This window comes from Sus scrofa, chromosome 8 (genome assembly GCF_054392235.1).
Source record: "Sus scrofa isolate SSC_HxYL_T2T_F1_AM1 chromosome 8, Sscrofa_HxYL_maternal_Yorkshire_Landrace_v2.0, whole genome shotgun sequence".
Taxonomy (NCBI): domain Eukaryota; kingdom Metazoa; phylum Chordata; class Mammalia; order Artiodactyla; family Suidae; genus Sus; species Sus scrofa.
The window spans coordinates 142,276-169,856 of NC_139390.1; the positions used below are offsets into that span (position 1 = coordinate 142,276).

The 27,581-nt window shown below is 57.2% G+C and overlaps 3 protein-coding genes, 1 long non-coding RNA gene and 1 other non-coding gene across 28 annotated transcripts in view; 3 read left to right on the forward strand and 2 right to left on the reverse strand.

Annotated features, from left to right (window-relative positions):
• Positions 1-219: 219 nt before the first annotated feature.
• MYL5 (myosin light chain 5) lies at positions 220-3,579 on the forward strand. Its single transcript, XM_021100822.2, has 7 exons — positions 220-251; positions 782-889; positions 1,072-1,147; positions 1,954-2,058; positions 2,454-2,532; positions 3,033-3,081; positions 3,431-3,579. The coding sequence occupies exons 1-7, from the start codon at positions 249-251 to the stop codon at positions 3,527-3,529; spliced, it is 519 nt and encodes a 172-aa protein (XP_020956481.2). The 5' UTR covers positions 220-248; the 3' UTR covers positions 3,530-3,579.
• On the reverse strand, positions 3,328-11,537 carry SLC49A3 (solute carrier family 49 member 3). 6 transcript variants are annotated; one of them, XM_084971145.1, is made up of 10 exons: positions 11,352-11,537; positions 8,317-8,475; positions 7,961-8,174; positions 7,683-7,822; positions 6,632-6,769; positions 6,394-6,510; positions 5,570-5,722; positions 5,205-5,362; positions 4,900-5,009; positions 3,328-4,380 (listed from the first exon to the last, which is right to left on the reverse strand). In XM_084971145.1, exons 1-10 carry the CDS (start codon positions 11,484-11,486, stop codon positions 4,199-4,201), a joined length of 1,506 nt encoding a protein of 501 aa, XP_084827271.1. In that variant the 5' UTR covers positions 11,487-11,537; the 3' UTR covers positions 3,328-4,198. The 6 variants fall into 6 exon arrangements, with proteins under 6 accessions (XP_084827271.1, XP_020956474.1, XP_084827270.1 ...); XM_021100815.2 differs by having other exon boundaries at positions 7,671-7,822; XM_084971144.1 differs by having other exon boundaries at positions 7,746-7,822; positions 8,317-10,605.
• Positions 11,249-18,299, forward strand: LOC146400270 (uncharacterized). Its single transcript, XR_014811988.1, has 3 exons — positions 11,249-11,769; positions 14,526-14,613; positions 15,906-18,299. It is a non-coding gene; the product is annotated as an uncharacterized LOC146400270 (long non-coding RNA).
• A 336-nt stretch (positions 18,300-18,635) lies between these two features.
• LOC146400271 (small nucleolar RNA SNORA28) lies at positions 18,636-18,752 on the reverse strand. Its single transcript, XR_014814192.1, has one exon. It is a non-coding gene; the product is annotated as a small nucleolar RNA SNORA28 (small nucleolar RNA).
• A 4,959-nt stretch (positions 18,753-23,711) lies between these two features.
• Positions 23,712-27,581, forward strand: part of PCGF3 (polycomb group ring finger 3) — a 41,816-nt gene continuing 37,946 nt past the window's right edge. For all 19 annotated transcript variants that reach the window (XR_014811994.1, XR_014811991.1, XR_014811997.1 and 16 more), the window contains exon 1: positions 23,712-23,874. The gene's annotated coding sequence lies outside the window, so the exon portion shown is untranslated. The remainder of the gene's footprint in view (positions 23,875-27,581) is intronic.

Consider the following 27,581-nt stretch of genomic DNA (forward strand, 5'->3'; position numbering starts at 1 on the left):
CTCCAGGGTGAGGGGCAGGTGAGGAAATGCCTTCGAGGCTGGGGGCCTGTTGGGCGGGGAAGGATGGGGCAGCTGACTCACTGCTGGCTGTCGAAGCTCACTCTGCAGTTGTCCCTGGGGGAGCCTTGATCCTGCCCTTGTAGGGAGTGGTGGCTGGAGTCTGAGCTGTCCTGGGGGACTGGGTAGGAGCTTAAGACAGGTGTCATGGGCACGGAGGGCACAGACCATCCCACCAGGCAGATCCAGGCATGGTGAGTGTGCTGTGTGCACACTTGTGTGTGTGTTTGTACATGATGTGCATGCGTGGCTGTGGGCACCTCACATGCGTGAGTTTTGTCTGAGTGTGTTGACTTTGTGCACATATATGAGAGTATGCATGTGCTGAGGGTGGGAGCAGATCTACACCCTTTGACAGCCTTGGTGACAGCTGGGGCTGGGAGATGGGAGTCCTGGGCTTCGCCCCAGTGGGACTCTCAGAACGAGCCTATCCACTCGCTGGCCATCTGCGTGGTTCGTTTGCTCCTGGTCCTCCTTGCTGGATGGCAGAAAGAGCAGGACATAGTTCAGGATGAACCCGGGGCACAGTGCTCCTCAAGGAGTCCTCTGACCATGCCAAGCATTTGCAGCTGCTCCAGCCCAGAGACCTGGGCTTGGGAGCCCCCTGGAGCCCCAAGTGCCTCCATCCACTTTACCTCTGCATTGTTTCCCAAATGCCTGGGTGCCCCCGAGGAGACCCTCAGGCAGGCTGGGGGGGCCCTCAGCCTTGGCGTTCTCATCTCAGGCCAGCAGGAAGACCAAGAAGAAGGAAGGGGGTGCCCTGCGGGCCCAGAGGGCGTCATCCAATGTCTTCTCCAACTTTGAGCAGACCCAGATCCAGGAGTTCAAGGAGGTGAGGTTCTACTCGGGACCAGGAACCCTCCACCCTGAAGCTCCTGCCCAAGGGGACCCCTGGGAGTCATAATGCAGGTGACAAGACCCTGCATGATTCTGGATCCAGAGCCAATGCGGGGGCACCTGTCCTCATTCAGTGCAGCCGGGCCGACAGCCCAGTGACCCTGGCCTTGGTTCCAGGCATTCACACTAATGGATCAGAACCGAGATGGCTTCATTGACAAGGAGGATCTGAAAGACACCTACACTTCCCTGGGTACGTGCCCTGGGGAGAACTCTGCCTCAGCCCCCCCCCCCCCCCAGGAGTGTCCTCCAATCCCAGAGAGCCTCCCTCTGCCTCTGGCCCCGAAGCCTGATCTGACTGCCCACTGGCCAAGAGGAGATGCGCCAGGCCTCTGCTGGGGAGAAATTCCCCTCCAGCTTGATCAGAGTGGGCAGAGGGCCCCACCAGGTGGGCAGTGCAACCCAGGCCTGGGCATCCCAGAGAGGGAGGTGGGACCAGGGCTCTAGGGAGGAGCTGATGCCTCTGCAAAGGGAGGCTTGCCCTCCCACCTCCAGACACAGTGGGGCGGCCCAGGCAGGGAGCTGAGAGACAGCAGGGAGGGCTGCTTGTGCTCCTCTGAAGAGCCCAAGGTTGGTCCCTCCGGGGTGGCACAGCCCAGCCCACGGCCCTCCCTCCACTCCCCATCTGAGGACAGCTGTCCTTGGAGCTGGGGATGCCAGGCTGCTTTCTACCAGGGCAGGTGCACACAGACTTGCCTTCCCTCCAGGCCCCCTCATGCCCAGGTAAGCAGATCACAGACGTTCCCGGCGGCGGGCTCCTCTTCCCAGCTCAGCCCACCTCCGGGGCTGGGGTTTGGCTTCTGTTGACTCTGAGAAGCTGCCCTCACCATGCCTGGGCCCAGGATCCCTGCACTGGCTCACCTCCCTCCCTCCCTCCAGCCTCCCCCGCTTTGTTCTGGGGTAGCCTGGAGAATGACCCCGTGGGGCACCTGCCTCAACCACAAGGCATCCAGGGCCGGTGACATTCCTGCCCAGGGACTCTCCCTCATTCCAAGATAGGCAAAACCAATGTCAAGGACGACGAGCTGGACGCCATGCTCAAGGAGGCCTCCGGGCCCATCAATTTCAACATGTTCCTGAACATGTTTGGGGAGAAGCTGAGCGGTGAGCGATGGGCCAGCCCGCAGATGTCAGCTACAGCGCATGTGCATCTGCTTGGCTCCTGACACCCAGACATCCAGACACCTCACTTAAAAACGTGAATTTTGAGGTCTCTTGAGAAAGCTCCAGAACCTGGCATTCTGAGACCCACATCTGTCTCAGATGTGGCAGGTGGCCCCCAGGGCTGGTGAGCTGACATTCAGCCCAGCCCCGTCTCTTCTTTGTCGCTCACTGAGCACTTGCCCAGCTCTGGGCCTGGTGGGACCTAGGGGAACAGTTCCCCACCCCACCCCCGCCAGGGTAGGAGCTGAGGGTCTCCCTGGTGGTTAGAGCAGGGGGCCATTCAGGGGGAGGGCACAGAGCCCAGATGCCTGGGTCTCAAAGCCTCCTGTGGGCAGGCACGGATGCAGAGGAGACCACTCTCAACGCTTTCAAGATGCTGGACCCGGACGGCAAAGGCAGCATCCACAAGGACTAGTGAGTGTGGCCGCAGGTGCCCAGGCAATACCAGGGTAGGAGGGAGGCCGAGCCTACTCCCAACCCCAGCTCTCGGGCCTTGCTTGGCCTGCCCAGGACCCGAGCCCTGAGGCTGCTGAGGGCGACACCAGTCCTATCCACGCAGGGCCAGTGGTCACCGCCACTCGGACCATCACTGGGTCTTTGGCCCCTTTGGGGACCACTTTGGCCAAACAGCATGAAGGGGCATATTTGCTATACCAGGCACTTGCCCCCTAGGGGTGTGTGAGTCAGGAAAGGCCCCTGGAGCTGCCCCCCAGCACCCAGGACTCGCCCAAGGCCAGGCTCCCGAGAGGTACCTGCACTGAGTGGGTGGGATTGAAGAGTGGGCAGACACACCTTGGGGCAGCCCTGTCCCCCCACGAGGACCCATCACAGGGCTCCCCTGGGGCCACCCTTCCGGTCGGGGGCTGATCCCTTCTCCAGAGCAGCCTAGTTCAGCTCCTCCCTCCCATCCTCAGCATCAGGCGGCTGCTCATGTCCCAGGCCGACGAGATGACTGCCAATGAGGTTTGGTCCCTCGCCCCCTCCTTCCCCAAGTCCCTCTGTGAAGCCCAAGCATGGCCCTCAGGGCTCGGGGGGGGGGGGCAGGAGGAAGATGCACCCCAGCCCCCAGAGGCTGTAGCATGGGATGGGTGGGACACCCAGTGTCCAGGAGGGGAACACCTGCCCTGGCCCCACCCCTTGTTCTGCAGGGTCTCTCCCCCACCTTCCTTCCCCCCAGGCACAGAAACAAGACAGCCTGGAGCCCTGCAATTATAGCCAGTGCATGTAATTCGCCCGCTAGCTGTGGCCTTGGGGACACTCCCACTCCCTCCCACTCCTGCCTGGGCCCCACACTCCACTGCCAAACTCCTAGGTTGACCAGATGTTCCAGTTCTCCACCGTTGATGCTGCAGGAAACCTGGACTACAAGGCTTTGAGCTACATGCTCACCCATGGGGAGGAGAAGGAGTGAGGGGCACCCCCACCAGGCTGTGGTCAGTTCAATAAATGTGAATCCACAAACCTGCCTGTGAGTGTCTCTGCTGGGGGAGTAGGTGTCTCCTGGGGCCCACCCCTGGCCTCCCCTCCAGCCCAGCCTGTGCTAGCACCGGCTGGGTGTCTGGTCATTCAGTGGTCAGAAGAGCTGGAGAGTGGCTCTGGGATGGGCTCCTTCGAGGCAGGCCTGCCCCACACCTGTCCACTCCAGACTCAGCCATCCGGGACCCTCGGGATCCCCAACCCACCCAGTTTCCCCCAGCCTGTGCCCCTCATGCCAGGCCGGCCTCCCCATCACAGCCCCTGCGCCACCACCAAGGTCTGGCCTGGCTACGGGCACATCCCAACTTGTCAGTGGCCTCTTGTCTACACGGCGGCAGCTCTTCTTGCTAATAGCCACAGGGTGTCCAATGGGCCATCCTGCCTCTGCTGGCCGCCCCTTCACATTCCCAGGCCCCCTTCTGGACACGCTAACTGCTCCCTGGCCTCTGGCCCTCTGCAGGCCCCTGCGATGTCTCTGTGGGCTCTCTGGAAGAGGGAGCCCGGGGCAGGAGCATTGGCTCCAGGAAAGAGCTGCTTCGACTTCCTGCGGCATCCGTGCTGGGGCTGGGGCTGGGGCTGGGGCTGGGGCTGCCCGGACAGAGCCTCAGAGGGTGGCTGCTGGGTGAGGCGCGTGGTCCGAGGGGTCTGAGGTTGCCGGGCACGTGTCCTCCTGGATGGAGGGGTTTGCGTCAGCCTCAGCCTGCAGGCGCCGGTACGGGGTGTGGAAGAAGAGCACCATGAGGCAGCTGAAGAGGACGCACAGGCCGGCCATCAGCAGCATGGACACTGGGGAGACACAGTCCAGCTCAGCCCAAGGCTCCGCCACACGCCAGAGCTCCCCACCCGGGTGCAGGGGGCACGGCGCTGGCAGAGCCCCGCAGACCCTGAAAACCATGCCTCAGGGGGACCCCAGGGACAGACTCCATCCCAGCCCCAACAGGCCCCAAAGGTGGGTTTGCCCCGGGGCTGTGAGCTCTGAGCCCCAAGGTCACCGGCACTGCCCCTGTCTGGGGTCAACCCCAGTCCTATCTCTCTGATGCCATCTCCGTCTTTCTCTCTCTGTCTCGTTCCCTGATCTCATTTCAAAACCACTCCCATGGGGGGGGTCAGAGGTTGCGCTTTCATCAGGGCCTCAGGGTTGCTCCCACTACAGGGCGCGCGGGTTCTGCTATCGCCCTCCAGCCCCACCCCGACCTCCTGTGGATGTCCTGCATACGCCCTCTAAGGACAGTGGAGGTCCAGCCCGTGGGTGGGGAGTGGCCTCCTGGCCTCCGCCCTCAGGGCCCCACAGGCTGCAGCACTCACCCTTCCAGTCCAGTGGGTCCTGGCCGTCCTGGCAGGTGGAGAAGGACGGCTCTGCGCGGCGCACGGTCAGGGCAGCCAGCAGCATCATGATGAGCACACCCTCGGCCTGCCTGCACAGCCAAGGGCTCTCAGCCCTGGCCGGGCACTGCTCGCTGCCCAGCCTGAGCCCCAGCGTCTGGCCCCGGCCCGCACACAGCAGGCGCTCAGAACAGGCAGCCTCTTGCCAGGTTACCTGCTGTGCGGCCTGGGGCGGGGCGAGGGGAGGGTCTCCGGGCCCCCAGGGAAGCAGTGGGAGATGGACTCACCCCAGCACGAAGAGCAGGCCTGCGGCTGCACCTTCACCCACAGGGAAAGAGCACTCCACAGCCAGCTCCATGGCGACAGGAGCCACCGCGAAGCCAAAGAACCCAAACAGCGAGCAGATGGCAGCCAGCGCAACGGTCTGTCCCTGCAGCTGGGACACCTAGGGGCAGAGCGTGGCCGAGACGGATGGGCAACAGTCAGATGAGCCGCAGCCCTGGACACCCAGACCTAGCCCAGTCCTGCAGCTGGTGGACCACTCAGGGACCACCCCAAGAGGCAGCGCCTGGGCCCAACCTGCCAGCCGCCCCACTCTGGGACACCCCACTTTCACCCCTGCAAGGTAGTCTCCGCTTAAGGGGACTCTCACCAGGGCAAAGGCCACACAGACCAGAGATGTCAGGCACAGGCCGATCTTGATGGCTCCCGTGAAATGCTTGGTTCGGTCCACGTACAGGCCAAGAGCCAGGGCCCCCAGGACCCCAAACACAATGAAGAGAGCCCCGCAGAGGCCCGCAAATTCCTGGAGGGGAAAAGGAGGTGGGGCACCCCATCGCCGGGGCCCAAGGAGGAAGCAGTCATCCTTAGGGGGTACGCTGTCACCAGGGAGCCCTTGCAGGGTCACCTAGCAGTGCCCGAGGCCCAGCGGGAGGACACAGGAGGCGCTGCCACACCGTTGGCTGGGGAAGGGAGGTCCTCCCTTGGAGGGTCCACTTCCCCGGGTCACCCCCACCCAAGAACTCTAGAGGGACGACTGCCAGAGAGCAACGGCCTGGCTGTTGCAGACACCCCTCGGGGGCTGTCACCCCAAAGAACTGGGAACATGCAGGGCCTGAACCCCACGCCCAGGGCTGATGCCAGACAGTGGAGGGCATGGCCAGAGATGCTTCCAACTATCGAAGGGCCCTCGGGCTGCAGGGGGGCAGGGGAAAAGGGCCACACAAAACCCAAGCAAAACACACTTGGGCTCGGTCACCACCCCTTCCCACTGCCTGCAGACAGATTCTCACATGGCGTCTCAATCGCACCCAGGACAGAAGGTCCCCCAACCAAGTGTGGAAGTGCAGCTCCCGGAGGTCCCAGGCAACTCCACAGCTGCATGCAGAAGAGCAGTGGAGGCACGCAGCCTGCGGGGTGACAGCCCCCGAAGCTCTATCCTTGCACGGGCAGGCACGAGGGTAGGCCAGCACTCACATCGGAATAGCCGTTCACACAGAGGACCTGCTCCAGGAGGGCCGAGAAGCTGGAGAAGATGCCAATGCCGCCCCCAAAGCACACGGCCAGGATGATGTAGGCCTTGTTCCTTGCCAGCTGAAGGGGAGGGGTTGCTCAGCCCGGAGCCCCACGGTACACGCAAAGGTCCAGGGGGCGGCCGCCCTCCCCTCCTTGGCCTCCCCCAGCCCTGGGGGCACGAAGCACGCACAGCACTGACCAGCTTCAGGCCGTCGAGGAACTTCTCAGAGGTGGAATGGGCAGCTCCAGCAGAGGGGGGGGTGGGGGGCGCGCTCTCCCAGAGGCATGCCGTGGCCAGCAAGAAGGCGAGGCCAGCAGGAATGGTGTAGATGCCCAGCTGTGGAGAGGGCATGCGTGAATGCACATGTGTGCACGCATGCGCAGAGCACTAGTGAGGCCCCCCCAAAGACACATGCGCACACGCATGGGTGCCTCACACCTGCTGCTCTGGAGCCCACCCACCTGTCAGCGCCGAGTGTGTGTCAGCAAGCCCCAGGGCTTGCGCTGGGCCTGCTCGGCTTTGCTGCATTTGGAAGCCCGGCTTTCAAAATACCACCCAAAGAAGACTGCAACTGCGATGGCCTTGCGCCACCCTCAGCCATCCAAGTGCCACCTGGGCCCCCTCCCACCTCTGTGAGCAACCCCAACATGCATCCTGCTGGAAGCCCCTCACACCCCCACCCCCTCCACACTGAGCCCGCCCTGCGCCTCCACCTGATCAAAGCCCTGGACACTCCGGGCACACCCTTCACTCCCTGACGCATTCTTCACAGACTGAGTCACTTCCCCAGGTGTCCATCCCGCCGACGCCAACTGCCTGCCCCGGGCTGACCCTTCCCTCCGCCCTCCCCTAGCTCAGCAGACACACTGGCATCTGGCTGCCGCCCTCACCCCTCAACCTTGCATCTGAGGGCCCTTCTCTGCTGGCCCCTTGATCCCTCCCTGTCCCCCAAATGCCTCCTCCTGCTCCAACCAGCCTTTCACCTCCGTGGAGCTCTGTCCCGGCCAAGGAAACCAGGCCAGCTCCCGGCCCCTGGGGTCAGGCCTGACCCTGGGAAGGTGCTCACAACTCGCACAGGTGGAACCCTCACGGGCACAGAGTGCACGCACCCACGTGAGTACCGAGAGTGGCAAGTGCACACTCACAGGGATGGGTGTGGACTCACTGCCCACCACACCTGCACACATGGGTGCACATGCACTAACACACACACGCACACACACACAGCCACACTCACCCAAGGACGCACCAAATTCCAGCCACACGGTGCGCGTACCACACAGGCACACACGTGCACCTGTGAGTCCCTCACCATCACGGGAATGTCCTCCTCCTTCTTCACCAGAGCGGGAGACAGCAGGTTGGCCACCAGGAGGCCCAGAGGGTTTGCTGGATGGAGGGGACATGCGTCAGCTCGGCGTGGCAGGCTGGTCCCAGCCCACAGAGGAGCCCCGCCCGCTCCCAGAGGGGCCGGGGCCAGGGCCACGCACCGCGCTGGAGACGTGGGCTCCCGCCCCCGGGACTCACACATGGTGCCAATCATGTTGGCTGTGGCTCGCTGGTGCTCAGGGAACCACAGAGCGGCCAGCTTGGCTGGAGAGAAGATGACCAGAGTCTGGGCCAGGGCGCAGAGGCTCTGCCCCCCCAGGAGGAAGGCAAAGGGGTCGTGGATGCTGGTCAGCATGCAGGGCAGGGAGCGGATCACACTCCCCGCAAAGTTCAGCCATGCGCTTAGGAGGATCTGCAAGGGCGGAGTCGGAAGAACTGCCCGCCCGCCCAGACCCCCTCCCGGCACCCAACCTCCACCCACCGCCCAGTGGCTCTGCCTGGGGCCCCGGATCTCTTGAGGCCACACTCGGGCCTTGGTAGGGGGTCTGACTCACTGCCCAGCGGAGCCCAACGGAGTCCAGAACCCAGACGGCCACCACGCCGAACGGGATGGATGCCACAAGGTAGACCAGTGAGAGCCAGTTGATCTGCTCGGTGGAGAGGCCAAAGTGCTGGGCGATCGTGTCAGCCACGGGTGCAAAGCTGAGCCACAGCTGTGGGATACACGGCGGCATCAGCCCAGGAGGCAGGCACCAGAGCCACCACAGCTGCCTGCCATCCTGTGCTGGGCTGGCAGGTCGGAGGGAGACAAAGGGCCCAGCAGTCCTGTGAGGGCCAGGGTGCTCGCCGGTCACCCCAGAGGGAAGGACCGGTGGAGGGCTCATGGTGCGCCCAGGACATGGACCAGTGGACCATTGCCCGCGTGGTCCTGGGGGCAGGCTGACAGCCTGGCTGGAGCCTGCAGGACAGCGAGCCCCAGCAGGACTGGCCCTCCAGGGAGAAGGTCCGGGGGCTGTCAGCGGACGAGGCGTCCACTGTGTGGGGGGCACTGTGCGTGAAGGGGGCTTACTGGGTGCTGCACGGAGCTGGAGCACAGACAGTGGGCCAGGGTCAGGGCAGGGGAGCCGGTAGAGCCCAGTCACATGGGTGTGTAGTTTGCGAGGAAGACCAGGCAGAGCAGCACATTCGAGGGGACACCCAGTGCCTGTGGTGGACACCCAGGTGGACGAGGGCAGAGGCATGGTGGGCCAAGTGGAAGGGACAGCAGAAGGACTGCTTTCATGGGGGGAGGGGGCGGTGTACAAAGGGCACCTCGGCCTGTCTGCAAACTTGGTGATGGAATCCCAGGTAGAAACACTTGCATTTTATGCCAGCCCTGCCTGAGGCCAGCCCAACCTTCCCTCCAGGAGACCCACATGTTTGGGAAGTGAGACCCTCTCTGAAGCAGGAGACATTTTCCAGGCATGGGCGCTGCCAAGTGGTGCGACCCTTCCTTAACCCTGCAGACCTTCAGGAAACAGCTGGGTCAACGGGGAAGGCTTCCTGGAGGAAGTGAGACACTGCTAGTCCCTGACGGATAGGAGGCCAAGAAGAGGGGAGGGGTTCACCGCGGCTTACCGCAGGGGGCGTGGGCAGGCCAGGCTGGGCCCGGAGGCAGGGTGCCACAAATCTAAGCCCCAGATCGCTCCAGCTCTCAGAGGACCTGGGAACTCAGGAGCCTGCACCCGGCCACAACCTCCATGCAGAAAGCAGCAAAATCCAGGCTTTCTGACCCAAAGAGAGCTCTGACCACAAGGCCTCACATGACAGCAAGCTTGGGCAACAGCTGCCTTTTCTTCCTTTTTTCCAGGACAGACCTCCCAGGTTCAGCAAGAGCTCAACGCAGGCCCAGCTGCTTCCTGCCCAGCCTGACCCAGCAGTGAGAAAGCCTGGGGTCTGCTCCCATGCCTGACTGCTGAGCCACGCCCAACCCTCGCCAGCCACGTGCCTGCTGGTCCCTCCCCAGAGCTTGTGGCCAGCCAGGCAGAGACATCAGGCAGGCATTCCTGTCATGGCACAGCGGAAACGCATCGGACTAGGAACCATGAGGTTTCGGGTTCGATCCCTGGCCTCACTCAGGGGGTTAAGGATTTGGTGTTGCCATGAACTGTGGTGTAGGTGACAGAAGTGGCTCAGATCCTGTGTTGCTGTGGCTCTGATGTAGGCTGGCAGCTGTAGCTCTGAAGGGACCCCCTAGCCTGGGACCCTCCATATGCTGCGAATGCAGCCCTAAAAAAAATAATAATAAATAAGTAAAAATAAAACATACCAGACAATGTGGGGAAGACTGTTTGTCCCCACTAATCAAGATTTCCTTTCCATCTGTTCCCAGCCCTGCCAGGTGCCCCCTCATGTCCCTATGAGAATGCTGACAGCCACCAGGTGCTCTCCCCCAGACCCACACTGGGGCCACCCAGACCTCTTCCCAGCACTGCCCCACCTGCCCTTCACGCTGCCCTCTCAGAACCCGAGCCGCCGAGAATCAGGCTGCAGGCCGCCTAAGAAAGGGGTTAAGTGGACTTGGTCAGGGCACACCTGGTGGCCAGCACTCCCTGTCGTGACCACGGCAGGGGTCGTGATGACTCCTGGTGCGATTCCTGACTGCTAATAATGACTTGTGAGCAAGAGAAATGTAGCAGGAACTTCTCAGGGTCCCCCCAAAGCCTATCTGCTCTCAGACTCATCACAGCAACTAGGGGTGGGCACCAGGGGGGTGGGGGGGGACCCTGCTCTGCCTCCTCAGACCAATGCACCCAGACCCAGTTCTGGTTTCCAGGCATCCAGACACAGGGGCCAGCCGTGTCCTGCAGAGAAAAGAGGTTTCCGGAGTCAGGGTAGACCCCAGGCCCAGGCTGCAGATGCCGCCTGTCCCAGCGGGGCGCTGGCCCTCCACTCCCAGTCCAGCAAGGCCAGCATCCAAGAGTGGCTGGGCCTGAGGACCTCTCAGAGGGGGCCTCCCGGGGCTGCCCCTGCCTACCGGCTCCTCCTCCTCCCAGATCTCTGCTGCCTGACTGTCCCTGACTGCCCGGGCTTTCTTGAGCTCCGGGTCCTGAGGCCAACTGCAGCTTCGCATTCCACCATTAAGTGGCCGCCAAGCGCGGCCCAACCAGTCCCTGGGGTCCGCATTAGGGAGGCCAGCAGAGGGGGTCCTGTGAGGGGCAGCACTGCAGCCTGACGCACGAGCAGGCGGCCACTCGGGGCTCACGTGCGGGTTGTGCCTGAGGACGCCCGTCCCAGCACGAGAGGCTGGCCCCGCCAGGGCCGGGGGACCGAAAAGGTTCACCGGCTGAGCTCCGCTGGGGGTGATGGGCTGGGCAAGCGAAGGGGACCCCAGGGATGAGTCTGGGGGAGGAGCAGGTTGGGAGAGCGGGGACCCCGGAACCGGCAGGGCTCTCACTGGCTGCTTCTCTGGAGAGGCGGGCGCCCTGGGTGAACCCTGTCCCCGGAGGGGGCGAGTAGTGCGCAGACTCGGGCGCGGGGCTCAGCGGGGTCCTGGCCTCAGCTAACGACCCCGTCCGCGACCCCGACCCGCGACCCCCGCGCCCGGTACCATGGCGTTGGAGCAGCTCAGCAGGCTGATCACCAGCAGGAAGACCCAGCGGCGTGCGTAGGCGCGGTAGCCCCTCAGCGCGCTCAAGGTGAGGGGCCCGGCGGCCCCCGGGTTGTCCCCCGCCAGCCCCGCCATCGCCACCGCTCCTGGGCCGCCGGCTCTTGGAAAAGAGCGCGGGCTGGGACCTCCCCCGCAGGAGGGGTGGGGTCAGTCCCCGCCCCGGGGGCCCGGGTCACCAGGCCGCCAGGCGGAAACGGGAGGAGTTAAGAAGTTGGACCCTACCGGCCGGCCAGGACGGAAGTCTGTGGCAGAAACAAGGACAAAATCCCCTCGCAGGGGCCAAAGCCGTCCCTGCAATGGACACGCCCACGCGGATGGGTGCAGGAGAGGGCCCCGCGAAGATACCGTCTCGCAGAAGGTCCGCACTTCATGAAAGGGCTTATGGAGAGAACCCCTCCTCCACCCCACCCCCCAATTCCTAAGGTCTGAACGAACGAGTTACAGGGAGCAGCAGGAGGCCAGCCTGGAAGAGGAGGCTGGAGTCAATTTGCAAAGAGCCTCAATCCCTACTAGTCAGTAGGCTCAGCCCTGCAGGGAAGCAGGACCTCGGGAGAGTGGCCAGCAGTGATGCTGGCAGAGTCCCACCCAGGGAGAGAGGGCTGTGCCAGAGCACAGAACCTTCGGCCAGAGGGGAGGCAGGCAGCCTCCCCACCTGGCTATTCTCTGCTGGTTACGGCTGAGAAAACAGCTGGGGAGAGCAAGGAGACATAGGTTTCTGTTTAAGATGGAGACAGCTGTGGCTGAAGGCAGGGAGGAGGGAGGTGCCGTGTTTCCCGCAAGAGCTCCCCTGTGGACAGCTTCCTCCTGCCCAGCTTCCTCCCTACCCCAAGGTCCACTGGACACCTACTCTCCACCACTCACCCAGTATTACTCCTCCTGAGGTCACCTGTGTAGCTGCTTAGGTAGGGCTAATGTAAATGGACCAGTCGCTGGCCTTGGGCTCTTGTTCGTCTCCACTTTTGTGACTCCTGCCCATCCAGAGGGCTCTCGTGTGAGTTAGGCACCTCAGCAAGGTTGCTGAATACAAGAGCAGCATACAACAATCAGTGACATTTCTATACACCAACACTGAGCTTGTGGAAGCCAAAATGATAACACATATACCATTTACAATTACTTTGAAGAAGATTAAATACTTGGGTATAAACTTAGCAAAATATACACAAGAGTTGTATACTAAAAATAATGCAATGGTAATGAAAGAAACCAATGAGGACCTAAAAAGAAATGGAGAGACATACCATGTTCATGGATCAGAGGACTCAACATAGTAAAGATGTTAGGTCTTCCCAGATTGATCTATAGGTTTAATACAATTCCTATCAGAAGGTTTCTGAAGACCAGACTGGTAGGAAATATTTGCAAGCCATGTAGCTAACGAAAGGCTGGTGTGTATACCAGCATGATGTATAAAGAGCCTTCAAAATTCAACAGCAAAAAAAAAAGTCCAGTTAGAAAACGGGCAGCAGATATGCAGGGACATTTCAGTGACGAGAATAAACAAAAGGCAGATGACCCTCCACGGCTAACATCATTGTCAATAGGAAGGCAAGTTAAAACCACAGTAAGTATTACAACTTTCAGAATGGCAGAAATTAAAACAGCGACATCAAATGCCAGCGAGGCAGTTTCTGGGTCAGTTGTACATGGCCAATAGGAATGTAAAATGCTGCAGTCACTGTGTAGAACACATTGGCAGTTTCTTATAAGACTGACACGAGCTTGTCATGTGACCTAGCAATTACATTTTTAGACATTTATCCCAGGGAAATGAAATTTTATGTTCACACACAAACAGTACCCAAATGTTCACGGCAGACTTACTTGTGATAGGCCCAAACTGGAAACAACGCAGGTGTCTTTTCTGGCGTCAGTGGTGAGGGAGGGCATCCACTAGGGGTGAAACGGACGTTCACACACCCAGTGGCCTGGGTGAATCACTGGGTTAGTATGCCGGGGGGAGGGGGGGCAGAATTAAAGCCAAGCTCAAAAATTTAGATATTATGTGATTCCCTTTGTATAACATTTTTGAAAAGATAACATGTTAGCAATGGAGAACAACTTAGCTGTTTAGGGCTTGGGGAGCAGGAGGAAGGCACTTACACAGGCAGCAGGAGGGGCCCGTGGGGGAAACATTCTGTATCTGGACGGAGGGGTGGACACACCGACCTACACACGTGACACGCTGGTGTCAGGCACACACACACTCCCACACGTGAATACAACTGAAACCGGCGAAGTCTGAATAAGACCGCGGATTGTATCAGCATCTGCGTTATGGCTGTGTTACTGCACATCTGTGTTTTGCAAGAAGTTTTTTGAGGGGAAGCTGGGCAAAATGCACAAGGAATCTTGGCATTAATTCTTACAATTGCACCAGAACCTATAATTATCTAAAAATAAGAAGCTTAATTTTTAAAACTTACATAATGTGGGAAGTACATTCATTAGGAAACAATGTCTTATTTTGCTCACATTTAATGAAACAGTTTTGTTTAAATTCTGGACAAGTATCTTCAATGTAAGCATCTACACTGTTCAGGATTCGAATCGAGGTATAACAGCATCCACGGAAGTGTCTTCCTGAGCCCATAATTCATCTGCACATCTTATGAGCCATCACATCTTGAAGATTTCTACCCTCTAGTGGTCAACCGTGTTTTTTGTTTTCAAAAATTATCTTTAGGGAGTTCCCGTCGTGACTCAGTGGTTAACAAATCCAGCCAGGAACCATGAGGTTGCGGGTTCGATCCCTGGCCTTGCTCAGTGGGTTAAGGGTCTGGCGTTGCCATGAGCTGTCGTGTAGGTCGCAGACACGGCTCAGATCCTGCATTGCTGTGGCTGTGGCGTAGGCCGCTGGTTACAGCTCCGACTCGACCCCTAGCCTGGGAACCTCCACGTGCCATGGGTGCGGCCCAAAAAAAGACCAACAAAATTATCTTTAATGTTTTGTTTAAAATAACACTCAACATGCATAACTATGACTAAATCTGTATTTCAGTTTCTTTTTTTCTTTTCTTCTTAACGGAAGGTGTACTCCTATCCCACACAAGCATTAACTGAGGCCGTTTCAGGCTGATGTGTTTCTTTAAACTGCGTCTTGTTCATCTGCAGGCACCCGCAAGGGGTCTCTTTGCTACAACTGGAGCAGAGGCAACACCCCTTCTCAGAGAGTGACACTGGGAAGAAGCCTGCTGACAAGGTAGGTTGCCCCATCCTGTTTGTTTGGCGTTTGCTTGGTTTTTATCTTCTCTCAGGAGCATGTCAGCTATGTGAGGGCAGGAACCAGTCTGTCCCGAATCCCTGGAGCAGGTTGGGCTGGCACGTGGCCTTGGCCAGACAGAAGATGCATGGGGTGGGTGGCAGCCCCTGCATGTCTGGGCCCTGCCTGCCTGGTGGGTTCTCCAGGAGGCCCACTTCCCAGAGCACACAAGGGGGCAGGACCCGTCTGCTTCCAGAAGCACAGCCTCCCCTTCCAGGGTGGGAGTCTTCACTCCTGCCAGCCCTGCTGAAGCCCACACCCCAATACCGCCCGAGGCGAGGAACTGAGTAAGTCAATCAGAATCTGGATTCTCAGGCTGCCTCACAAGGACAGTGTGGCTTCCTCGTTATGCACGTGGGAGGCCAGTCAGGGAACCGGTCCAGTGCAAACCCTTGGCAAGCCTGCGCCTGAACATGGGCCCACGTACTTAAATGAAGAACCGCTCTGGCCCCCATGGCCTGTGTCCAGTTGGCCCCCCAGAGAGAGGCCCTCAGGACCACCCTGCGTGTTCCTCTGTCTCCCTCAGCGTAGCTGGGCTCACGGACACCTCAGCATCGTGGTAACAAGAATCGGCAACCCAGCTTGCTGCCCCTCCCCCTGAGGAGCCTGTGGTCCCACCCAGCCATGCTTCTCAGAACTGCCCAGCATGCCGAAAGAAACGGGCTGGTTTGCTTACTCTTGTGTGTGTATATGAGAGAGGCAACTTTTTGCACATGCATGATGTGAGGTTGTACTGCACACACACGTGTGTGCGTGGGTGTGGATATGTTATGTCCTGCATGGCCTGATGTCCATCTATTTTATGTGTGTGATGTGAGATGGGTGTCTAGCGTGTGTTCGCAGTGTGTTATGCAAGGTTGTGTGGGGTTTGGTATGTGTGGTGCGAGATGGCTTTTGTCTTTTGTGTGTATATCCTAATTTTTCTGCCTGAATGGAAAAAATGGGTGTCTCATTCTTTGGTGTGTACTGTGTGTGTGTGGGGGGGGGGTGTGGGTGTGGGTGTGTGTGTGTGTAAATTACCTGTAGTTCAGAAATCACGAAGGGCCTGAGGTGGTCGGTGGCACTGGGGAGAAGTCATTCTCCCACAAGCCCACGGGGTGACCAGCACCGTCTCCCACACATGTGTCTGCAGGAAGCACAAGGCCCCGAGTCAGAGGCACGTGGCACCTGCACAGGCAGGGCGTGGGTTTCAGAAAAAGGACCCTGAGGTAGGAAACTCTGATTTTATACAGACCTGCCGGGGACATCCTCGTCCTGCCTTCCAGAGGGAGAACGGCTTTCCTCTGGCCTGCAAGCACAGCCTCTCCCGGAGGGGACAGGCCTGTCTACGCGGAACGCCCCTGTGACAAACCTTCGTGACTCAGCTGGGAGCACCTTGCTCCGAGCCCCTGGACCAGGCGGAAACAGACCTCGAGAGGTTCGTGGAGAACAGCTTCCCACTGGGATCTATTTTTAAATGCTGCGTTGAGATGAGCGCCTGGATTCTCACGTGTGGGTACCACAAGATGAGTCTTCGAGCGTGGTGTTCCGACATGGAAGATAAACAGGGGGTGCTGGGGGACATGAATGTCAAATGTATTTGTTTAAAGGGTGCGGTGGTGTCTCACCTTTTCTCTCTATGGCTGAAATTAGTATCTCATTTTTCTGTCTACTGTGTGGCATGAGAATTTGTGTATGGTACAAGACAGCTACCAATTTTCTCCTGGTATATATTGGAACTGGGTATCTATTTGTGTGTGCGAGCTGTCTGTTGAATAGCTAACATGTTGTATATGGCATGAAATAGAGACCTCATTTTTCATGTATGCGCTTTCGAGATGGACACCTGACTGTTCTGTGCATCGTGTAGGATGGTCATTTACGTATGTGTGTGCGCATTTATGGTGCGAGTTAGTTATCTAGTTTTATGTTTTCACCATGGAGCTAAACACACAGCACTCTCGTTTTTATCCGTTCTAAGTATTTTGTACTTTACTTTGTAATTCGCTTTTTAAATAACAGCCTTATTAAGATATAACCCTCATGCCATGTAATTCACCCTTTTAATGAGTGTGATTCAACAGACTTGAGTGTATTTACAAATGTGTGCGACCATTACTGTGTTCAATTCTAGAGCATTTTGGCGCCGCTAAAAGAAGCCCCGTTCCCATTAGCGGTCACTCCCCATTCGCCCCCAGCCTTCCAGGCCCAGGCAATGGCTAATGTGCTTTCTGTCTCTTCAGATTTGCTGGTTCTGGACATTCCTTGTCGACAGACTCCTAGTGTGTGCTCTCTGTGACTGTCTTCCCTCACTGAGCATAATGTTTTCAAGGTTCATCCATGCTTGTGCATGTGTTAGTACTTCCTCCCTTTTTATGGCCCAATAATAGTTCATTGTAGGGATGGACCACATTTTTAATTTAATTTTATTTTATTTTTATTTTTTTGTCTTTTGTTGTTGTTGTTGTTGTTGTTGCTATTTCTTGGGCCGCTCCCACGGCATATGGAGGTTCCCAGGCTAGGGGTTGAATCGGAGCTGTAGCCACCGGCCTATGCCAGAGCCACAGCAACTCGGGATCCGAGCCACGTCTGCAACCTACACCACAGCTCACGGCAACGCCGGATCGTTAACCCACTGAGCAAGGCCAGGGACTGAACCCGCAACCTCATGGTTCCTAGTCGGATTCGTTAACCACTGCGCCACGACGGGAACTCCTTTTTTTTTTGTCTGGACCACATTTTTAAAATCCATTCATCAGTTGATGGATGTTAGGTTGTTCCATCTTGGGGCTGTTGAGATTAATGCTGCTATGGACACCACCTGTATGCCAGTTTGGGGTGGACATGTTTTCATTTCTCTGGGGTCTGTACCCAGGAGTGGAACTGCTGGGTCACATGCTAAATTCACACTTAATTTTTTGAGGAACTGCCAGTCTGTTTTCCAAAGCAGCTGTACCATTTTACATTCCCACCAACAGTCCTGAGGATTCCAATCTCTCTGCGTCCTTGGCAGCACTTGTGTTTGCCTGCCTTTTTTATTGTAGCCGTCGTGGTGGGTGTGAAGTGGTGTTTCATGGTTTTGATTTCCTTTTCCCTGATGGCTAATGATGTTGAGCATCTTTTCATGTGCTTATTGGCCATTTGTATTTCTTCTTTAGAGAAATCTATTCACATAATCTGTTCCTCTTTTAATTGTTTGTCTTTTCTTGTTGAGTTACAAGTTTATGCATTGTTTGTATTCTTGCGTATTCGTTATGTGTTCCAGGTACAAGTCTCTTATCAGAATATGATTTGAAAAAATTTCCTCCTATTCCTTGAGTTGTCTCTTCACTCTCTTGATGGTGTCCTTTGAAATACATATTTTTTTTTTATTTTGATGATATTCAGTTTATCCATTTTTTGCTTTTGTTGCTTGTGCCTGGGGTATCAGGCCTAAGAAACCAATGCCTAATCCAAGATTTATATCTATATTTTTTTCTAAGAGTTTAAAGTTTGAGCTCCTACATTTAGGTCTTTGATGCACTTGAGCTGATTTTTGTAGTTGGAGTGTGCTAGGAATCCAATGTCATTCTTTTGCATGTGAATATTCAATTTTACAGCATCATTTCTTTGTTTTTTCTACATGGAAATAAAGTTTTAGTACAATGGCTTATCTTACACCTTACTCTCCGTCATGCGCATTTCAAATCTTGCTCTTTTTCTTTGAAACCCTCCCCTCAGAAAACCACACACAGAATGTTAACTATAATTCTAAGAGGATTCACAAACCAAATTCATCCACTGTATTTCATAGGTGAGCAACTCAAACTAAGAATGGAATGCCCCAAAATATCCGTGGTACTAGCTGCTGGGTCAAATTAAGATGAAGTGGTGAAGTCTCAGAAGGCCAAGCAGTTGAGGGTGGTACCCAAGACACTCGCCTTCTCCCCCTCATGAGCTTAAATCAGCGAATATCTCCTCTGTACTTCAGCAGCAGCGGGAGCACTGTTTAAGTCTGCGTAATGGCTTGTCTCACAGAGAGAACACCAGAGGAGGCTAGACTTTTTTGCTAGAGCAAATTGTGTCAGACAGTTCTGATCATCTGCCATGGAGTGTTGTTTGCAACCCAGCACCATTTTCTGAAGAGACTGCCCTTTCTCCAATGAATTATCTTGGCATCCTTCCTGAAAATCAGTTGATCGTAAATGTAAGGGCTTATTCCTGGACTCTCAGTTCTATTCCATTGATCTCTGTGTCTGTCCTTATGCCAGTACCACACCGCCCTGATTGCTGAAGCTTTGTGGTAAGTTTTGAAATCAGGAAATGGGAGTCACCCAATTTTGTTCTTCTTTTCCAAGATGGTTTTGCCTATTCTGCGTCTTGGATTTCCAAACAAATTTTAGGATCACATTACCGATTTCTAAAAAGAAGCCACGTGGGTTTTGGTAGGGCTTGCGGATCACCTGGGGGAATGTTGATATCTTAACAATATCATCTCCCATCCATGAACATAGATGTCCTTCCATTCATTTAGGTCTTATTATTTCTTTTAGAAACGTTTCAGGTGTTCCCTTTGCAGCTCAATGGTGATGAACTTGACTAGGATCCATGAGGATGCTGGTTCCTTCACCGATCTCCCTCAGCGGGTTAAGGATCTGGAATCGCCGTGATCTGCGGTGTAGGTCACAGACACGGCTTGGATCCTGCATTGCTGTGGCTGTGGTGTAGGCAGGCAGCTGCAGCTCCAATTCGATTCCTAGCCTAGGAATGTCCACATGCAGTAGTCCTGCTACTGCCACCACCTTCACAGAATCCACATGGATTTCTGATACAGGCAAATAAGTGAAACATGCAGTAAGCCCCCTATTCTGGGCTAATGGTAGCAGGCTGACTATCCTTTTTTGTCCTGCTTGTCTCAGTGACAGGCCCTGGCCACCATCCTGGAGGTGACCCCTGATGGCACATACAGGTGTCTGAAGCTCTTATACAGCTGCAAGAACCCCTGTGTGGAGATTCAGTGGTTTGTTAATTACTCGCACTTGATGCCACGTGGACTGTTCCAGTTTTTTCTAGTATAAATTCCATTTCCGTTATTAGCCCTGTTCCTGCCTTTGCATTCTTGCCAGTGTATCTTTGGCCTAAATTCTTCCTTGGGGATTGCGGGGTCAGAGGATAAATACCCATGTAATCTCGCTGGATACTCTCAACCTCCCTTCTGTCCCCACCAACAATACATGTGACTAGAGTCTCGACAGGAGGGTAGGTTGTCAAGTGCTGGGGTTTTGTTGCCAGGTTGGTCAGGAGAGGCCTTGGGAGACATCTGAGCACCCGGCAGAGGGTGGGGGGAGCCACATGGGCGGTCAGGAAAGCCTGAGAGTAGCTCAGCCATGGCCCTGAGGCGCGAGGGCCCAGCAAGTCCAGGAGTGTTGAGGGGCCATGTGGCTGGAGGAAGTGACAGGAGAGCAACAGAGGCCAGGCCAGAGGTGGGGCAGGATGCAGGCTCGAGGCAGCCCTGGGGGACTCGGAGCAGCTGCCGGCTGCTAAGCAAAGGCCTGGCGCACTCTGACCCAGGTGTCGAGGGGCTGGCTCCTCGGCTGCTCTGTTCAGGAGAGGCTGTGGCTGGGGCAGCAGCTGCAGAGGCGGAGAGCCTGGGCTGCACCTCGGCGCGTCTGAAGATAGAGCCGACAGCATTTGCCCATAAACTGGGTGTGGGAAAACGGAGAGAGGGGGCATCAGGAAGGAGTGCTGATGTGTGCCCCCAGTAGCGGAGAAGACGGCGCTGCCCCTGGCTGGGATGGGAAGATGAGGAAGCGGTCTGCCCCGGGCCTGGGGGAGCAATGTCTGCAGTTCCCTGAGGGACACCTCGGTGCACACACGCTGGCGGTCACCAGCACCTGGACGGAGCTCAAAACCATGCGGCCAAAGAGCTCGCTGGCCAGGAGTGACCGTAGGGGCAGGAGAGGAGGATGGCTGAGGGGCTGAGAAGGTGCCAGTCAGAGGGCAGAACACGGGAATGGGCTGAGGGGAAAGCGTTCCCAGGAGAGAGCAGTGCAGGGGGTCATGGAGGTGACGGTGGCTGTGGACGCAGCCCACGACATCCGGGGTGACCTGGGCCAGAGTGTTTTACCGGGGGAGGCTGAGCCGTTAAGAGATAGCCCGGGAAGGGGAATTGGGGCGGGGGCGAGTGTAGACAGCTCTTCTGAGGAGTCGGGCTAAAAGGATGAGCAGAGACGCACGTGGCCGAGAGAGCCCGTTTTATTCCATTTGGTTATTCAGGGGGGCAGCCTGGAATGGCCCACCAGAGAGGATGGCCCTGGGGGAGGCAGAGAAGACGGGCACTCTGGGGGGGTGCTTGAGTGGCAGAGAAGGGAGGACAACGCCTCTGGGGAAGGAGGGGGTGTGGGCAGGTGGGTGGGGGGTCTCCTCTCACTGCTTATATCTGGTTTTTGGTTCCCTCTTTCTGTTCTGCCCTATTGAGGTGTAATCACACAATGTAACCTGTATGCTTCAGTGAGTTCTGACCCAGATGTACACCCAGGAGCTTATCACCACCATCCACCCAACACGCATTTCCATCATCGCAGGTGTCCCTGGGCCCCCTGTGACCCCCGACTCTTGTGCTTTTGCTCTGAGTGAAGCCCTGGAGGGTTCTGGGCAGAGCAGGGACATTCCTCCGCTAACGTGTTGTGAGACTTACTATTTCATGGTGAGGATAGATTTGGGGCCCGAGGAAGGAAGCAGGAGGCCAGCCTGGAGGTGATGCACCAACTGGGGGAATCCAGGGCCTTGGACCAGTTTGGGAGTGGGGTGGAGGAGCCGTGGTGGATTCTGAGGAGTCTACTGACAGCAAGTGTGGGCGTGGGAGGGAGGATTGCCGCTCAGCAGGTGGGAAGGAGTCCACTTTCTCTGCAGCGAGGGCCATGGGAAGGTCAGGAGTTGACATTCTGACATTAGAGATGTGGCCACACAGCTGGACACAGGAGCCAGAGAATCAGGGTCAAGGTCCGGGATGCAGTAATCGATGAGGTCCCCCAGGGAGAATGGGTGGGTAGCCCAGATGTCTGGTCTGCACCCTCAGCAAGAGACCCTGGGCCTGGGACGAATTTGGAACTGTTGCCATGCCTCATCTACTTGCTCCTGGCTCTCCCCCATTTGCAGACAGGTGGCCACAGTGTCAGACAGCTGTCAGGTGACTGCCTGGTGTTACCTTACCCTCAGCCCAGGGCTGCTCCTGGTCTGCTGTCCCCTGGGCATCCACTTCCAATCCGGGTCATCTGAATGCCCAGGAAACAGAAGCAGCTAGAAGAGACCATGCATCAGGGTCTGCCCCCCTCCCCCCCCCCAGTGTGAAGTCCTGCCAGCTGCCCCCCTGGATCTGGGAGCCTGGGCTCACACGGCATGGTCATTGTCCCAGTGTACCCAGTCAAAGCCACTGACGTTGCCAGGGCTCCAGCCCAGATAGAAAACAGCCTTCTTCTCTGGCATGCCTCGTTCCCTTTGTGGCTTCCATCTACTGCCTTGAAAAGTTGTCTGTATTTCTCCTCCTCCTTTGAACAATCTGTTTTCACTCCAACGATGCATCCACACTCCACTGGCCATGGCCCCAGAGGGGCCTCACTGCCCTCATCCTTCCTGCAGCCGAAAGGACATCACTCACCCCTGGGAGGAGGCTCCTCCTCCCCAGGCTGTTTTATCTGGGTCTTTCTCCCCTGCGCCTCCTGAACTCCTGCATTTCTCCACTAGGAGGATCAACTGGGGTGGCCCCCCATCCCTCACTCCCTCCCTTGACCGTCCCATCATCTGTAGACACTGCAAGCTCACGCTGCACACCTACAGCCCCCAGCCTCCCGATGGCCCCAGCTTGGGGCCTAGCAACATCACCCTCCTCAGATGGTCAGCAGCTGCCCATTCCTCCCACCTTGCCTGCCCTCCACGGCACCACGTGGTGCAGGCCCCTGGCTCTCCCCAGCACTGCCTTCTGATGCAGCCCTGCCCCCACTGACACAGTTCAGCCTTCCACGGAGACCCTGCCATCTGACTTCATCTCCAGCCTCCCTGTGCCCTCTGGTTTTCAGGCTGGTCTCTGGAAAGTACCCTTCACACACACACCCACCTCAGGGCCTGAGGCTGTCTGGACCCGCTGTGAACCTCTGCCAACTCCTATACTTGCAGGGCTTGCTCCCTGCATCCCTTCCGTGCCCGCTCATTCTACTGTAACCAACTCTGCAGTCAAATGCCCTACCACTGAGCTATACCCTCTATCGTAACCAACTCTGGACACCCACAGCCTCCCCCACCTGGCTTGTTTCCCACAGGACACCTCATTTACTTTCCTCTGTTATTCCCGCGCTGCGCCCCCTACGCAGTGTGGACCCCAGCGGGGCGGGACCGTCACCTTCACTGCTTACAGCTCCAGGGCGGGGCCTGCAGAAAGGTGGACTAGGGATGGGTTGTGGAGTCGGCCATGCTGCTGGCTGACCGGGAGTCCAGGAGGGAGGACGATCTCTGTCCGCGGCGACCCTACTCCTTCCAGGAGCTAGTTCCCAGGAAGAATAGGAATGCAAGAACGAGACCGCCTCCCTCGGAGGAAAGTCCTGGTCCTAGAGCCCTGCTCGAGCCCAGCTGACTGCAGGGCTCTGCGTTCCGTCAGCCCCGCCCCCGCCTAGCGCCGCGGCCACCGACCCCGCCCTCCGACCACGCCCCTCCCCGCCCCCGGACCGGGGATCGCGCCACGCCTCCGCCAGGCCCGGCACAATCTCCGGCCCCGCCTTCCCGACCCCTCACAAGTCTCTAGCGCCCTGCCCCCTGCAGGGTCTCTGAGCAGTGCCCGTCCTCCAATCTCTCTCTGACCACGCCCCCCGCCTGCACCCACATTCTCTGCCACGCCCCAGCCCTAGATCCCGCCCCCGCGCCCTTGCCTCCCCCAAGTCCCTGGGCGGAGCCCAGCCCGGACGCGCCCGCGCCCTTGGACCACGCCCTTTCCCCCGCCTCTGGCCCCGCCCCTCCAGGCCCCGCCCCGGTCCTGGTTGCCGGGTGGGAGCCGGGATGGGCACTGCGCATGCTCCAAGCACGGCGCCCCCGACTCTGCGTTCGGCTCCACTCGGGCATTTCCGCCTCTTTGTTTTAAACTCCGGACGGGTTTTTTTCTCCTGCTCTTGGGGGGGACCCAGAGGGAGCGGCGCCCCCTCCCCCTCCCGGCGCGGCCCCCGCGTGCGCCCCGCTCGCCCGCAGCCGAGACGGCAGGTCAGTGAGTCCGCGCCCCGCCCGGCCTGGTCCGCGGCGCCCGCTCCACAGGCCGCGGCCTCTGCCTGTGTCCGGGCCCGGAAGGCTCCGAACCCCTGCCCGCGCCCCTGTGCCCTCGTCGGCCCGGTCTGCGGAGCCCCGACTCGGCTTGGCAGGCCCAGGCCCGGGCCGGACCCACCGGGGACTGGGACCCCAGGGAGGGCCCGATCCCGGGACGAGTCTTCGGGGAGGGACCAGGGAGGACCGGACCCCAGAACGGGTACCGAGAAGGTCTGGACTTCGGGATCCCCCAGAAAAGGACTAGGAATCTCTGGACCCTGAGACAGATCACCTAGGAGATCCCAACCGTGCTATGGGTCATGGAGTTGGGTCCAACCCCACTCTAGGTCACGGTGGTGGGTTGGAACCCTAGGACCCAGCAGGAATTGGAGAGAGCTGGACCCTGAGGAAGGTCACCGAGCAGGGCCAGACCTCAGGACCCGGCAGGACCCAGGAACTGCTGGGACACTGAAACAAGTCACTGAGGAGGGCCTGGACCTTAGGATGGGTCACTGGGGCAGTCTGGACCCCAGGACGGGTTCGTGGAAAGATCAGGACTTGAGGCTAAACCCACTAGGGAGGACTGGGACACCAACATTGGCCTTGGTACGGCCAGGATTCTGGAAGCACCGCGAGCACCTCTGGGACCCTGGGACAGCCCTCCCTTCCCAGGAGGCCGGGACCCTGGGACCGTGCCATGTGGCGGGCTCCAAGGGTGACCCAGGTAGGTCACGTAGGAAGCTGGATGCTGGGGCAGGACTGAAGAAGGCCGGCTCTGAGGGAGGGCTAGGACCGTGATAAGAGCCAGAACTTGGACAGGTCCCTAGGGAGGTCACGACTCTTGAATGAGTCCCTGAGAGGTACCCAGACCTCAAAGGTGGTCTGTGAGGAGTGAAGGGCCCCCAGGCTGGGTCCCCAGGGGGGTTGGGTCCAGAAGCGGGATCCAGAGGTGCCCTGAAACTGCCCGGCCCCCTCAGCTGGACCTGCCTGCTCCAAAGGCTCTGGAGCATCAGGGTCCTGGTCGCCTGAGCCCCACAGGTGCAGACCAGTCTCCTCCTGAGGCCCCTGAGCACCTGGGCCCCACAGACCTGACCTTTAGCACATGCTGCCTGGGCAGGGCCCCGGGGCTGGTCATGGAGCACGTTGGGGCCCATCCTCCAGTGCCTGGTCCACACTGGCTTTGTGTCTCTGAAACCTTGGAATCAGACTTTCATCAGGATCTTGCCCACATTGTCCTTTAATTTGGAAGTGGGGATGCGACAGTGCTGCTCTTTGACTGGGGAAGGGCTCCAGAGGGTGTTGTGTAGAATAGTGTTGGAGGAGTTTGAGAGGACAGAAGGCCCAGGCGGGCACTGGCTGCCTGGCACGGGGTCGGCATGCGGCACACAGTCACCGAATGAATGAGGGAGTGTGTGAACGAACGCATGAAAAGCAGGAATGCTTTCAGAAAGATGTGCGTGCGACAGGCTTGCGACTCATCCAGAGATTGGACAGTAGAATGAGGCGTAAATCTCAAACTCTCAAGGGAGATGCTTGAACTGGTCAGTTCAGTATTTCATTTTGTGCCGTAGTTTCACTTCTTGGTTACTTAGGAGAAAACCACTTTGGATTTTCAGTGTAACATTTCATGGGACCTAATCTTAAGCAAATGGAGTCCCCAAATAGTCCAGTCTAGAAACTTTTCTTTGCCAAATGTCCAAATGTAACCACAGTCGGGACCCTCATACTTAATGCTTACTTTTTTTTTTTTTTAACATACTTTCTTTTTTTCTTTTTCTTTTATTTATTAACACTTTATTCTTTAAACACTTAATTTGCTTTGTGAAGTTTTGGAAAAGACCTGTAAAACTGGGCGTTCAGTTTTGGTTAGGCTCTTTCCTTTCCCATTTTTGGATTTTTGAAAGTGTGATAATGCTGGGCAGTTGCACTATTTCTATTAGTTCCTATCGTACAATGTCTGCGGGTCAGGAATCCAGGCACAGCTGAGCTGGGTGCTCAGGCTCAGCATCTCACGAGGGGTGCTGGCCGGGGCTCTGGCTGCTGGCCGGAGACGTCCATGAGGGCAGCTCAGGGAGCCAGCGGCAGAGTAAGAGAGCAAGCGGGAGGCCACGGTCTTCGTGACCTGATCTGGGCCGTGACTCCCGTCCCTTTTGCCACATTCTGTTTGTTGGGATCTCGGCACCAGGCCCAGCCCACACTTGAGAGGGAGGAAGGCACACTGGGATAAGGCCTGGCACTGGTCAGATTTTAGCTCCTGCAGGGAGAAGCACCCTGTGGGTGGATTAGCACGGTTGTGTGTAGTGGCCAGTCTGAGGTGGCCTCTTTGGTTACATGGCTTCCGATGTCACCACTGTGACTGGAACCACTGTTTCTGAAGCGCACACATGACGGGAGATAAGTTTCAAGTCGGAAGGGTTTTAGGAATTAACCTAGAACACAGTAGCAAACCATAAGCCCTCTCCGCCCACACAACTTAAACCGTAGGTATGTGTGTCAGTGATGTGGAGTTATTTGAAACTTCAGGTGTAGTGATTTTGGATGTTTCCAGAGCTTTGTTTTATTCCTGCCAGGTATTTTGCTCCAGAAAGTATAAACTGGTGTTTTTAAGACCTTTTTTAGATGTGAGATCCCCAAATGTTTTGAGTAGTTGACCCATGTGGGGAAGTGATGCTCTGGGAAACTGTACAGGGGCCTCGGTGCCCAGCCCTCGGTGCCCCTCCCAGTACCCAGACCCACCAGTGCCTGCCTCCCTCTGGGCTGGGCTGAGGCTGTAGCACAGGGCTCTGAAGGCCCACATGGGAGGCCTCCCTGGAGGACTGGTCGCCACGCGGAGGGAGGGTCCCCTCCTGCAGGGCCCTTTGCCAGTGATTGGAATTATTTGTTTGGGTGGTTTGATTCGCATTATAAAGCAAGCCTTGTTTCAGTCTATACTGTTACTCTTTAATCTGCTAGATGGCAGGATTTGTTATTTCATTTGGAGCTTTATTTGGCTAATGTTCAGAATTGAAGTTGAAGTTGAAAATGTAATTTTTTCGCTGTTGGAATGAGTTGGGGTTTGGGGACAGTTTCTTCCTACCCTTCTGATATTTGCTGTTACTGTTGCAGAAATTCTGCACAATTCACTGTGCTTCAGAAAATGGAACTCTCCTTCGGTTCTACAAGTTGGTAGTATTTCGTTGAACTTTAACAAGTGAGGCTTTTAAAAATAACAAGACGACCCTTTCTAATCTGCGTGTTTCCCCCCGCAGCACTGAGTTATGCGAAGCCCCACAGGACAGTAGTGAAACACCTAACAGGAGGAGAGCGTTAGGGGCCGAGCACTGCTACACACTCCTTCAGAATTGTCCGTCGAACTCAGCAGAACCCTTCATTGAAAAGAACTAAAACGTACTTGCAAATGTAGTTCTTAGAGTTGCATTGTGGTGCCATGGGATTGGCGGCCCGCACGGTGGGTTAAGGATCCAGCACTGCTGAGGCTGCAGCTAAGGTCGCTAGGTCGCACCTTCAGCTTGGATCTGATCCCTGTCCTGGGAACTGCATATGCCCAGGGGCGGCCAAAAAGAAAAAAAGAGAGAGAAAATATAGTCCTTAAAAAACCAGTTGTTAGCTTGATTGTTTTCTAATATTTAGGTGGATTCAGAGAGTGGCGGTTAACTGGATTTTTTTTT